This window comes from Symphalangus syndactylus, chromosome 8 (genome assembly GCF_028878055.3).
Source record: "Symphalangus syndactylus isolate Jambi chromosome 8, NHGRI_mSymSyn1-v2.1_pri, whole genome shotgun sequence".
NCBI lineage: Eukaryota > Metazoa > Chordata > Mammalia > Primates > Hylobatidae > Symphalangus > Symphalangus syndactylus.
The window spans coordinates 39,421,669-39,435,034 of record NC_072430.2 but is presented as its reverse complement, the minus strand read 5'-3'; the positions used below and the strand labels follow the sequence as shown (position 1 = coordinate 39,435,034).

The window sequence follows — 13,366 nt, the reverse complement described above, 5'->3', positions numbered from 1 at the left end:
GAAGAAGCAAGGACTACTGGGTAGATGCTACACCTGTCTTGAAAGATACAGGGAAGCAAGTTTCAGCTTAACATAAGGAAGCACTTTCCAATAATGAAAGTTGTTCAAAAACAGGCCGGGCACGGTGGCTCAAGCCTGTAATCCCAGCACTTTGGGAGGCCGAGGCGGGCGGATCACGAGGTCAGGAGATCGAGACCATCCTGGCTAACACAGTGAAACCCCGTCTCTACTAAAAATACAAAAAAAATTAGCCGGGCGTGTTGGCGGGCGCCTGTAGTCCCAGCTACTTGGGAGGCTGAGGCAGGAGAATGGCGTGAACCCGGGAGGCGGAGCTTGCAGTGAGCCGAGATCGCGCCACTGCACTCCAGCCTGGGTGACAGAGCGAGACTCTGTCTCAAAAAAAAAAAAAAAAAAAACAAACTGAGCCGTTTCAAGAGCAACGGGCACCCTGTCACAGGAATATGTGGAGCTGGGTTTTGTAATAATTTAAATTCTGGATGAAAGTTTGCCCTGGATCAGTGGTTCTTGGGACTTTGGGGTTTCAAGGACCAGTAACACTGAAAAAAATGCATGAGGTCCCTAAAGTATTGCTATCTTTTTATTACTTAAGGTCATAAAAAAAGTACAGCTCATTTTAGTACCAAATAAGAAGAGAAAAGTGAGGACAAAGTCCTACAATAAAAGATAACCTTTCAAATTAAATAAATTTAGCTTTAGGAAAAAAAATCTCTCTACATTTGTCTTTTATTTTTCTCAGTTTACCACCAAGCAGTGGAAACTCTGCTGGGGACTAGTGTGTGAATATCACTGCATGAGGCGACCCTGAATGATGCTGGTATGATTCATTGTTAGCCCTTCCCTTCCTGCCTATCCATTCCACCCTTTTTAATTTTCTTCATTCCTTCTGGGTAAAGGTATTTATACTTAAAATCATTTCTCCCCCATACTTACCCAACACAGGTCTTAAGAAATTCTTTTCGTTTGTCAGGGTCCTGAATGTTCAAATGCTCTCGATAATGAGATAGCTACAAAAAGCAGAAAAAGGCTTTGAGGTATTTTGTCTCCTTAGATGAGGGAGATAGCTGAATAACTGAACTTCCCATGCTTTAAAAAAACAAATTCTTCATTTCTGGGTATAGATGGTTATTGGAGGCAGGTGGGGGGATAGGCAAAGAGTGATTAAATATCATTAGTAGGTTTATCTATAACTGCACTGTATGATACAATAGCCACTAGCTACAACTATTTCTTTAAATTAATTAATGTAAAAATTCACCTTCTTAGTTAACACTAGCCACTTTTAAATAACTCAATAGCTACATGTGACTAGGAGCTACTATAGTGGACAACACAAATATGGAAATTTTTTTTTTTTTTTTTTTTTTTTTTGAGATGAAGTCTCTCTCTTGTTGCCCAGGCTGGAGTGCAATGGCACAATCTCAGCTCATTGCAACCTCTGCCTCCCGGGTTCGAGCGATTCTCCTGCCTCAGGCTCCCAAGCAGCTGGGATTACAGGCGCCCACCACCATGCCTGGCTAATTTTTGTATTTTTAGTAGAGGCAGGGTGTCACCATGATGGCCAGGCTGGTCTTGAACTCCTGACCTCAGGTGACCCGCCCACCTTGGTCTCCCAGTGTGCTAGGATTACAGGCGTGAGCCACCACGCTGGGCCCAAATATGGAATATTTCCATCATTGTAGAAAGTTCTATTGGCTGGTGCTGATCTATAATAAAGCACTGAGTAGATAGAGTACTGAGCTTTACCTGTAAGTTTCACTTTAGCCTCAGTATTTAACCAAAAATGAATATTTTGCTTCAGCTTTAGAATTTGAAAAGTCAAAGAGCTAAGCACCTATTTCAGTGTTATTTTTGGCATCCTTGACCATGTACATGATCAATGGTAGTATGATCATATAAATATCTAACAATTAACATCAGTAATACAAATAGGGCATGTCATTCTGACTCACTGTTCATAAATATTCACAGATCGAGCCAACAGATGTATATAAAAATGTAAATGTATATAAAAATGTAAATGTAAAAATGTAAATAACATAAGACAGAATAGAAATTACATATCATAATCCAATCTTTGTAAAATATTTCATATAAAATAGTTGGTATACAATCATTCCTAATATTAAAGAAAGTAACCTTTAAGAGCTATAGTTAATTTTTTGTTATTCAATTCCATTTCATCCTTAGGTCTTTCAAGAAAAGTTCTACATGGGAAACCTTCATATTCTGTGGGCATACACTAAAAGTGTACTATCAGCTTTGCCACTTAAGTTTACAAGGTTGAAAAACTCAAAATCTATATACAACAACATGCATGATAAATCATCTTCAATTCAAACATAATGAGTATAAAGAAAATAAAGTTTCAGATAAAAATGAGTTGCCCAAAACACATTTATTCTCACTAATGAAATTCAAAACAAAAAACTTTATAAAAATGCTGTAAGAAGAAAAATCCTTATAGTTTTGAACTTACAGAGATTTAAAAATATAAACAAACAGCTTCTCAAATGATTACTACAGGCTGCCAATCATTTTCAGTTGATTAAGAAAATGGATTTTTCAGATTCTCTCATGCTTTGAATATTAAGTACAAGTTCCTTTCAGAAAACATGTTACTGAGCCAGGTGAGGTGGTTCACATCTGTAATCCCAGAACTTTGCGAGGCCAAGGTGGGAGGATAGCTTGAGGCTAGGAGTTCAAGACCAGCCTGGCAAACAAAGTGAGACCCCTGTCTCTACAAAAAGATTTTTAAAAATTAGTCAGGTGTGGTCGTGTGCACCTGTAGTCCCAGCTCCTTGGGAGCCTGAGGCTTGAGCCAGGAATTGGGAGTCTGCAGTAAACTATATGATCACGCACCACTGTACTCCAGCCTGTCTCGAAAAAAAAAAAACATGTTTCTGAAAAGCATTTTCAGTATTATATATATAATCATGCTATTCAAAGGTTAACAATATTTAATGTGCCAACTGAATGTATGTATGGATATCACAAATGTGTTGTACAGTAACTCAAAAAGCAATCCTGTCATCAACAGTACTGAGAAATTCTTTTTTTGAGACAAGGTCTCATTCTTTCACCCAGACATGACCTCCCAGACTTAAGCGATCCTCCCACCTCAGCTTCCCAGGTAGCTGAGACTACAGGCATGCACCACCATGCTTTGCTAATTTTTAAAATTTTTTTAGAGATGGGATCTCACTATGTTGCCCAGGCTGGTCTCCAACTCCTGAACTCTAGTGTTCCTCCCACCTCAGCCTCCCAAGTGCTGGCATTACAGGCATAAGCCACCGTGCTTGGCTAGAAATTCTTATTCCTGCATTATAATGACAAGTTTTTTTTTTTTTAACATGAATTGCTGAAGTTTTAATAATACAATTGAGTTTTTGGTAAAATTTCAGATTTATTCTTGTATTCCAGGAGTTCATTCTATGACTGTGAAAATCTGCCAAAATTCAATCTTAACACTTGGCCATTGAATTCTCAGCCAAAACGTGTATTGGGTGTATCATCAACTTGACCTATCTTCCTTCTTGACCTATATCTGGTTTCTTATCCTTTTAGCCTTCAACATTTTCTTTGTGAGAAGCCAAAACCCCAAAACTCCTACCAACCAGGACCTGAAAACAACCTAAAAACAAATTACAAATTGACCTGGCCAATTTTCACATATTTATTTTTTAAAATTTATTCATAAGCCCAACCAAAAGAGCATTTAAAAAGAAAGAATACATCATTTGGATTAAGTTTTCAGGTTTTCCAGGTGCCTCTCTTTTCTGTATATAATCAATATCAAAGGAAATAGTTCAATCAGTCTGGGATCTTGGAGGCTGGGGTTTGGCTTAGATTTCTGGGTTTTTTTTTTTTTTTTTTTTTTTTTTGAGACAAGAGTCTCACTCTGTTGCCCAGGCTGGAGTGCAATGACGTGATCTCAGCTCACTGCAACCTCCCCCTCCAAGGCTCAAGCAATTCTCCTGCCTCAGCCTCCCAAGTAGCTGGGATTACAGGCGCATGCCACCACACCCAGCTAATTTTTGTATTTTTAGTAGAGACAGGGTTTCACCATGTTGGCCAGGCTGGTCTTGAACTCTTGACATCAGGTGATCCACCCACCTCGGCCTCCCAAAGTGCTGGGATTACAGGCGTGAGCCACCACGCCCAGCCTAGATTTCTGTTCAACAGGTCCCCAACTGAAACAAAGGCCAACTTACCGCAAGCTCTTCTGTTCTATCTAGGAACCTGGGAAGAAGCAGAAGGGAGCAGGGCATTTGTATCTATTGATGTGTGGCAGTATAACCTCACAAAATCGAGTGCCTCCTCTAGGAGAAACACAATTCAAACTCATTTCCCTCTATACACAAGATAAATGGTTGATCAGATATCACTGTTCCCCTGGTCTCTCTGGCCGAACAAAAACCAAGGACAAGAAGGTACTGCAAGGAACTAATAATTTTGTTAACAGGTCTGACAGGGAGGCTCAGAGCCACCTACTCTAGCCCACAGAAAACTTGGTGGTTGTTTTTTTTTTTTCCTAAGATTAAAGCACTATTCTCTGTCAATACAATCTTGAAAACATTTTCTATATTGTTCTTTACTGTTTTCACGGACAGAGTACGATGTGTTTTGTCTCCCCCAAAGGCTTAGGTAAGACCTTGGAGAACGAGGACTTTTGTCTTCTGATTCTTCTTTACTCTGAATAGACCACCATAGTTAACATTACCATTTTGGCATGGAGGTGATGCCTGATAAAGCCTTGTTGGTTGGGAAAGAGGAAGGAAGGGAAGGAGGGAGGGAGGAAGCAGCCAGCCTCTGTGACCATGTCTTCTTTTGCAAATTCCTAGCTAACACCTGTGATCTTGACCCTAACCAGGTAACCTGCTTTTCCCCACCTCAGTCTTTTGGGGAGCTCATTGCTGTGCTGGAGTCACTGGGTAATCAGGGTTACCTTGGGCCACATATCAGTCTAAACAGAGGTTCTAACCCTTTCCCTGACACTGAAGAAAGGACATCATGTGCACATATTTTAATCCAAAGGTGGGATATAGTCCCCACTGACTGGAATTAGAGGGAAGAAAAACATGATAGAAGACCTCAGCCCTCTTTACCCCCAGCAGATATGCCTACCTCTCACCTATCAGAATCCTACCTAGTTTCATAGGCCCATGCAAATCCTAATCACCTCCATGAGGCTTTCTTTGGGTATCCTGACTGAAAACATTTTCTTCTTCTCTTCTGCTGTACTTCCCACTAGTATCACTTAGAATCAAGTAATAAAAGATACCTTTATTCTAGGTCTTTTATAAGAAAACATTTAATAAATATTAATACTACAAACTAGGTATTATGCTAAGTGCTGGCTGACATCCTAGCCCTTCATCTTCATAATAACCCTGTGAGTAGGTGTTATCATCTCCATTTGATAGATGTGAAAACCTCATGAAGAGGGTTGGTAACTTGGCCAAGGTCACTCTATGAATGATGCGGGAGACCTATAATAGCATTCAACCCAAGTGCGTGTGACTCCAAAGCCTGGTTCTTAACCAACTTGCACCTTATCATAAGCTATGCTGTACTGCTAGTTATCCCCTCACACTTCAATAGCTTGTCTTCCAAGTACTTCCAGGTAAAGGGCAGCTGGTGTCTTCTTTTCCTTTGTAACCCTCAGAGTGCTTTGAAACAAGTACTTACTAAACTTTATAGACCAGATGATCAGTTCTTACCTGAAGAGGTCTAAAAGCAACTTTTGATCCCCTATTTCCTTAAGGAAGTGAATAAGATGTCTTAGGGCAACCTGTCGCACCTCCAGCTCTCGGAAGAGGATCTCTGTCAGACAGTCAGGAGTTAGGTTGAGAAAGATTAAAGACTATTAGTCAAGTGTGAAATTGGTCTCCCTACTCACACATTCCAAACATTATCTCATCAAAGCCTAACAAAAGCTAAAAATGGTTTACCCCTATGTCTTAATTCACCATCAATACACTCTGTGGTCTTGGGCAGCTCATAGCTATTGAATCAGCTTTTCATTTCACACCAACCCAAACAGCAGGCACGTAGCACGGACTCTGACTTCTTCAAACCAACACAGCCATCTGAGGAGGCTCTGTGGTTAATGTAGTCATCACCCTAAAGAATGCCCTCAGAGATGTGATGTGTGCTCTGAAGTCTCAGGCCACCCCAGTTGTCTCTGAAATAGACTTGACTAATGAATTCTGGTATGAAAGGCACACGGCATTCTCCCCTCGAATGTGGCAGACACCTTGCTGACTGAAGATTTCCTGCAAGCCATTCTCACCTTTGCTCAGTGTCCTCTTCAGGAAAATCAGAACCTACAGGAAAAAACAACAAAGACTGTGCAAACTTTCCAACACAGAGTCATGCCCTGAGCACTACAGACATGGGGCCAGCAACTCATTAGCAATCTCTGCAGGTACAGCCAACAGCTCTGTATGTGATGCAAGGAAAGCCAATGGCTATCTGGAACTGAGCTGTGTCTTGAGAGTCCACACACCCGTGCCCATGCTGCTGAGAGACACCTCCCTGTGAAAGAGGATACGCTCACATCTCTCCTCCCTCAGATTGTTTTATATAACACATAGTAGCCAACCTTCTGTGTCTTGGTTACAATCAAGGGTTTCACATAGGCTGGGCATGGTGACTCATGCCCATAATTCCAACACTTTGGGAGGCTGAGGCAGGGAGATTACTTGAGCCCAGGAGTATGAGATCAGCTTGGGCAACATAGCAAGACCCTGTCTCTACAAAAAAATTTAAAAATTAGCCAGGCAAGGCCAAGCATGGTGACTCACGCCTGTAATCCCAGATCTTTGGGAGGCCAAGGCTGGTGGATCACCTGAGGTCAGGAGTTTGAGACCAGCCCAGCCAATGTGGTGAAACCCCATATCTACTAAAAATACAAAAATTAGCTGGGCATGGTGGCCCACGTCTGTAATCCCAGCTACTTGGGAGGCTGAGGCAGGAGTATCGCACAGTGAGCCGAGATTGTGCCACTGCACACTAGCCTGGGCGACAGAGCGAGACTCTGTCTCAAAAAAACAAAAAAAACTAGCCAGGCATGGTGGTATGCACCTGTGGTCCCAGCTACTCAGGGAGCTGAGGTGAGAGGATCACTTGAGCTCAGGAGGTCAAGGCTACAGCGAGCCATGATCATACCACTGCACTTCAACCTGGGCGACAGAGTAAGACCCTGTCTCCAAAAAAAAAAAAACACAGGGTTCCACGCTTAGTGCATGTGGCACCAGCTAAGCCCTTAAAGCACAGATTACTTAGAATCCTACACCTCCAAGGGGAATCCAGGATCTTTACTTAACATTTAACACAAAATGTTATTCTATTTGATTGGATTTTCAGAAACTAGTGAAAACAATAATTAAACAACAACAAATCCGACAACTCACTGCAGTAATGACGTTTCCATCATGCATGCTTACTGCCTCTTCTAGGAGTTGTAGTTTGTCCTGTAAGGAGCGGAATCTCTCTAGTGAGCAAACCTGGCAGAATAACACTAGAATTAGTACATAAGAAGACAGTTTTCTTTATTCCTTTGTTGCTGGATACTAAAAAATGAGCAATAATGAAACAAAATGTCCCCAAGGAGAGTCTTTATTTTTACACTATGGTCCCCAGCACTTATAAAACAGTAGGTTCCCACCACCCTCTCTAGTTCAGCCTGCTGCCCTATAAGATGCTAATGTCCTGAAGTCTTGATAAAGTCAACAGAAATCACTTGTTCTTTTAGAGACAGAGTCTTGCTCTGTTGCCCAGGCTGGAGTGCAGTGGCGCAATCTCGGCTCACTGCAAGCTCCGCCTCCCGTGTTCACGCCATTCTCCTGCCTCAGCCTCCCGAGTAGCTGGGACTACAGGCACCTGCCACCACACCTGGCTAATTTTTTTGTATTTTTAGTAGAGACGAGGTTTCACCATGTTAGCCAGGATGGTCTCAATCTCCTGACCTTGTGATCCGCCTGCCTCGGCCTCCCAAAGTGCTGGGATTACAGGAGTGAGCCACCACGCCCAGCCAGTATCTCACATTTTCTTGATAACTATAATTTTAAGTATCTTTTAAAGTGATTATTGGTCATTCATGTATCTTCTTTTGTGATGTGTCTGGTCAAGTCTTGTAACTCTTGTGCCAATTTTTTATCAGACTGTCTACTTATCACTGAGCTAAGAGTTTTGTTTTTGTTTTTCTTTTTTTTTTTTTTTTTGAAACAGGGTCTCACTATATTGCCCAGGCTGGAGTGCAGTGGCATGATCATGGCTCAGTGCAGCCTCGACTTCCTGGGCTCAAGCAATCTTCCCACCTCAAGCCTCCTGAGTAGCTGAGACCATAGGTGAGTGCCATCACACCTGGCTAATTTTTATTTTGTAGAGATGGGGTCTTGCTATATTGCCAGGTTTAATAAGAGTTTTATATATATTCTGGCCAAGTACAGTGGCTCATGCATATAATCCCAGCACTTTGGGAGGCCAAGGCAGGCAGATCACCTGAGGTCAGGAGTTTGAGACCAGTCTGGCCAACATGGTGAAACCTCGTCTCTACTAAAAATACAAAAATTAACCAGGCATGGTGGCATGCACCTGTAATTCCAGCTACTCAGGAGGCTGAAGCAGGAGAATCACTTGAACCTGGGAGGCGAAGGTTGCAGTGAGCTGAGATCGTGCCACTGCACTCCAGCCTGGGCGACAGAGGGAAACTCTGTCTCAAAAAAAAAAAAAAGTTTTATATATATTCTGGATGAAAGTCCTTTATAATACACGTGTTTTGAAACTACTTTCTCTGAGCTATGGTGGTCTTTTCATGGTTTTAACAGTGGTTTCTAAAAAAAAATAAAAGTTTTAAATTTTGATGAAGTCCATTTTATCCATTTTTTCATTTATGGTTCATGCTTTTTGTGTCCTAGGTAATAAATCTTTGGCTAAGTCAAGATCATAAAGATTTTAATCTATATTTTCTTCTAGAAGTTTTATAGTTTTAACACTTAATTTACATTTAGGTCTATGATCCATTTTATTTATTTATTTTTACATTCCCAATCCTTAGAACCCGTGAAGTATAATCCATTTTATCTGCTTTTTTTTGAGAGACAGGGTCTCACTCTCTTGCCCAGGTTGGAGTGCAGTGATGCAATCACAGCTCACTGCAGGCTCACCCTCCAGGGCTCAATTGATCTTCCTGCCTCAGCCTCCTGAGTAGCTGGGATTACAGGCACAAGCCATCACACCTGGCATTATGATCCATTTTGATCCATTAATTATTATGATCATTGCCAATTCTACCAAAATTGATCTGTACACTCAAGGCAATCCCAATAAAAATCTCAGCAACTCTTTTGTAGACACTGCCAAGCTGCTACTAAAATCAATATGGAAGTATAAAGGATCTAGAATAGCCAAAACAATTTTGGAAGAGAAGAACAATGTTGAAGGTTGAAAGTTTCAACAAAGTTGAAGTATCTTGATTTCAAGATTTATATAATAATCAAGACTGTAGTATTAGCTTAAGGATAAATAATCCAATGAACTAGAATAAAGAGTCCAGAAACAGGCCTACACGTATATGATCATTAATTTTCTTCTTATTTTTTTCTTCTTGAGACAGGGTCTTGCTCTGTTGCCTAAGCTGGAATGGAGTGGCACAATCTCGGCTCACTGCAGCCTCGACCTTCAGGGCTCAAGCAATCCTTCCATCTCAGCCTCTCAAGCAACTGTGACTAAAAACATATCCTGCAGCCAGGTGCAGTGGCTCACGCCTGTAATCCCAGCACTTTGCGAGGCCAAGGCGGGCAGATCACGAGGTCAGGAGATAGAGACCATCCTGGCTAACACGGTGAAATCCCGTCTCTACTAAATATACAAAAACATTAGCCGGGCGTGGTGGCAGGCGCCTGTAGTCCCAGCTACTCGGGAGGCTGAGGCAGGAGAATGGCGTGAACCCGGAAGGCGGAGCTTGCAGTGAGCCGAGACTGTGCCACTGAACTCCAGACTGGGAGACAGCAAGACTCCGTCTCAAAAAAAAAAACAAAAAACAAACATATCCTGCTATAAGATTATAAGTTACATTTATATATTTATAAATTATAATATACATTTATATTATAAATTAGCCACACTTGGCTTTTTTTTTTTAAGATGGAGTTTCGCTCTTGTTGCCCAGGCTGGAGTGCAATTGCACAATCTCGGCTCACCAGGTTCAAGCGATTCTCTTGCCTCAGCCTCCTGAGAAGCTGGGATTACAGGCATGTGCCACCACGCCCAGCTAATTTTGTATTTTTAGTAGAGACGGGGTTTCTCTGTGTTGGTCAGGCTGATCTCAAACTCCCGACCTCAGGTGATCTGCCTGCCTTGGCCTTCCAAAGTGCTGGGATTACAGGCATGAGCCACCATGCCCGGACGCACGCCTGGCTAATTTTTTTTTTTATCATTTGTAGAGACACGGTCTCACTATGTTTCCCAGCCTATCCTTGAACTCCTGGGCTCGACAGATCCTCCCACCTTGGCCTCCCCAAGTTCTGGGATTACAGGCATGAGCCACTGTGACTGGCCTGATTTTCAACAAAGGCATCAGCAGGATAATTCAATGGAGAAAGGATAGTTTTTTCAACAAATAGTGCTGGAACAAATGGAGATCTACATGGGGAAAACAATGAAACTCAAACCCTTACATCACACCATATGCAAAAATGAACTCAATGAATCACAGTTCTAACATAAAAGATTGTTCTCACTCTTTTTTTTGGGCAGGGGGGCGGACTTTCACTCTTGTTGCCCAGGCTGGAGTGCAGTGGCACGATCTCAGCTCACTACAATCTCCACCTCCCAGATTCAAGTGATTCTCCTGCCTCAGCCTCCCGAGTAGCTGGGATTACAGGTGCACACCATCACGCCTGCCTAATTTTTTGCATTTTTAGTAGAGATGGGGTTTCACCATGTTGGCCAGGCTGGTCTAGAACTCCTGACCTCAGGTGATCTGCCTGCCTTAGCCTCCCAAAGTGCTGGGATTACAGGCGTGAGCCACCACGCCCGGCTTCTCTTTTTTTTTTTTTTGAGATGGAGTCTTACTCGCCAGGCTGAAATGCAGTGGCGCAATCTCAGGTCACTGCAACCTCCACCTCCTGGGTTCAAGTGATTCTCCTGCCTCAGCCTCCCAAGTAGCTGGGACTACAGGTGCCTGCCACCATGCCTAGCTAATTTTTTATATTTTTAGTACAGATGGGGTTTCACCATGTTGGCCAGGACGGTCTTGATCTCTTGACCTCATGATCCACCCGCCTCGGCCTCCCAAAGTGCTGGGATTACAGGCGTGAGCCACCGCCCCTGGCCCCGGCCTCTCACTCTTAAACGTACTTTCCCCTCTCATCCATCACTCTTTTCCCACTACCCCATCAAAACAACAGTAATGGAGAACCAGAAATTTTGCCACTGACTTTCAACCTTAGTGGATTTATTTTCCCCCTGAAATTCATTGAACAAATGAGAACTGAAGAGAGGTCAAGAAATCTTCCCTGTGTGAACAAGCTGGCCAGCTTCCCAAAGAACCTCACAAAAATTCTCTCTCCTTACCTTGCCCTTCCGGAGGCGTCGCACTGTATCACTGGGGCTCCAGTCATTGCTGTAATCCTGGAATATTAGCAATACATGAATCCCAGGAAGTTAAGGAATCAAATTTATCAGTGTACCCACTCCTCAACTCAAACTCAGTCTTAGTGTCTAAGGGGGAAATACTTTGTGGGAGGGAATGGATGTGAAAAAAATGAAGAAATGGGACGGTTTTGTTTTGAGTTTCTGAAGGAACTAGAGCAGGGGCAATATAGATAGGAGGAGATGGATCAAAGAGGGAAGAGCCAATTGACAAAGCCAGTAGCCCCATGCCTACTGGTTCAGGACTGCAACCTCTAAATGAATTAGAATCACGTTTTAGGATTCTAACAATTAATGCCTTTGGCCAACAGAAGGAAAGAGAGGGACATTGGAGACATGTTCCTTTTCTGACCTTAGGATATGGTTTCTTCCTTATGGATCAATTTGCTTTTTTATTTGCTTCATGGGAATATGAGCTCTACCAAGCTTCCAGACTGCAGTGATGATCACTGGGTTTCAAAGTACAGCCTTCAGGTGGGCACATAATGAGTTAGCAAAGTATGGCAGAACTGAGTCAGAATATAGAGATTATAAGTCTAAGTTGCACCCTTTCCTAGCTCTGAGACCCCAGGTAAGCCCTAATGTTTAGAAACCCAGTTTTCTTATCTATAAAACAGGGTTAAAAAAAAATCTACTCAAATACTTGGGAAAATCAAGCCAGGTAACATATGTCAAGGTACTTTATACTGTGGAAAGTGTTACACCAGTGTATGCTGTAACTCACCCTATACTCCCCTTTGGGTCTCCCCAGCTCTGGAGCATAGCTTTTGGCAGGTGTGTCTGACAAAGCTGAAAAAGAACAAGCAGCTGGTTCAGAAGGGCACCATGAATCCTGCTTGTCACTCCTTCCCTCTACTGCTTCCTTCTCACATTTTTTTGACTTGTGGGCTCCCAATGTTAACTTTATGGCCAAAAGCAGATCTCCGTTCTTCCCCAAAGACAGCATCCCTAGAAGTCACCTTTGCCCCTGTAGCTAGAATGATTTCTACCTCCTTAGTCAGTATCAGAAAATTCCTCTAATAATGACAGTAGATGCAGAAGAAAGTTCATCTTGTCATCTAATTACTACCTGTCCCTGTAACTCCCCAGACTGTACCAGATCAGTAACATTTCCCACAGCAATTAAGAGGGTTCAATGCCTACCATCAGAAAGGGACTGGAAACTTCCAGGTCTAGTTCTACCTAAAGGTAAGGAACACAAGAGGGAAAAGGTCAACAGTTTAAATCAGAGCCATCCAAACTTGGTTAAAGACACAATGTGTACAGAACTCTATAATGCAATATAGGAACTTAAGGCTTAAAAAAGGTTTTATTCATCTGTAGAAATCTGAAGTGCCATTAAAAAATGGAGCAGGGAGAAAATATTTTTTAATTATGGTAAAATATACATAACAAAATTTACCATTTTAGCCATTTTTAACTGTATAAGTCAGTAGCATTAAGTACATTCACACTGTTGTACAACCATCACCACTATCCATCTCCAGAACTTTTTCATCATTCCAAACTGAGACTCTCTACCCTTTAACCAACTCTATACCCTTTAAACAATAACTCTCCATTCCCTCCACCCCAACTCTTGGTAACCACCATTCTACTTTCTGTCTCTATGAATCTGACTATTCTAGGTCATACATAAATGGAGTCATACAATATTTGTCCCTTTGTGCCTTATTTTATTTAGCAT

The 13,366-nt window shown here is 42.1% G+C and overlaps 1 protein-coding gene across 14 annotated transcripts in view; it reads right to left on the bottom strand.

The window, feature by feature from the left end:
* VIPAS39 (VPS33B interacting protein, apical-basolateral polarity regulator, spe-39 homolog) overlaps positions 1-13,366 on the bottom strand; it is a 31,912-nt gene that overhangs the window by 10,781 nt on the left and 7,765 nt on the right. For 8 of the 14 annotated variants that reach the window (XM_055288639.2, XM_055288638.2, XM_055288636.2 and 5 more), the window contains 8 exons: positions 12,823-12,861; positions 12,404-12,468; positions 11,602-11,658; positions 7,437-7,529; positions 6,314-6,347; positions 5,742-5,844; positions 4,233-4,260; positions 952-1,025 (listed from right to left, as the gene is read on the bottom strand). In XM_055288639.2, coding sequence (XP_055144614.1) covers positions 952-1,025; positions 4,233-4,260; positions 5,742-5,844; positions 6,314-6,347; positions 7,437-7,529; positions 11,602-11,658; positions 12,404-12,468; positions 12,823-12,861 — 493 coding nt within the window. The remainder of the gene's footprint in view (positions 1-951; positions 1,026-4,232; positions 4,261-5,741; positions 5,845-6,313; positions 6,348-7,436; positions 7,530-11,601; positions 11,659-12,403; positions 12,469-12,822; positions 12,862-13,366) is intronic. The other 6 variants (XM_055288635.2, XM_063644259.1, XM_055288641.2 and 3 more) reach the window with 4 other exon arrangements.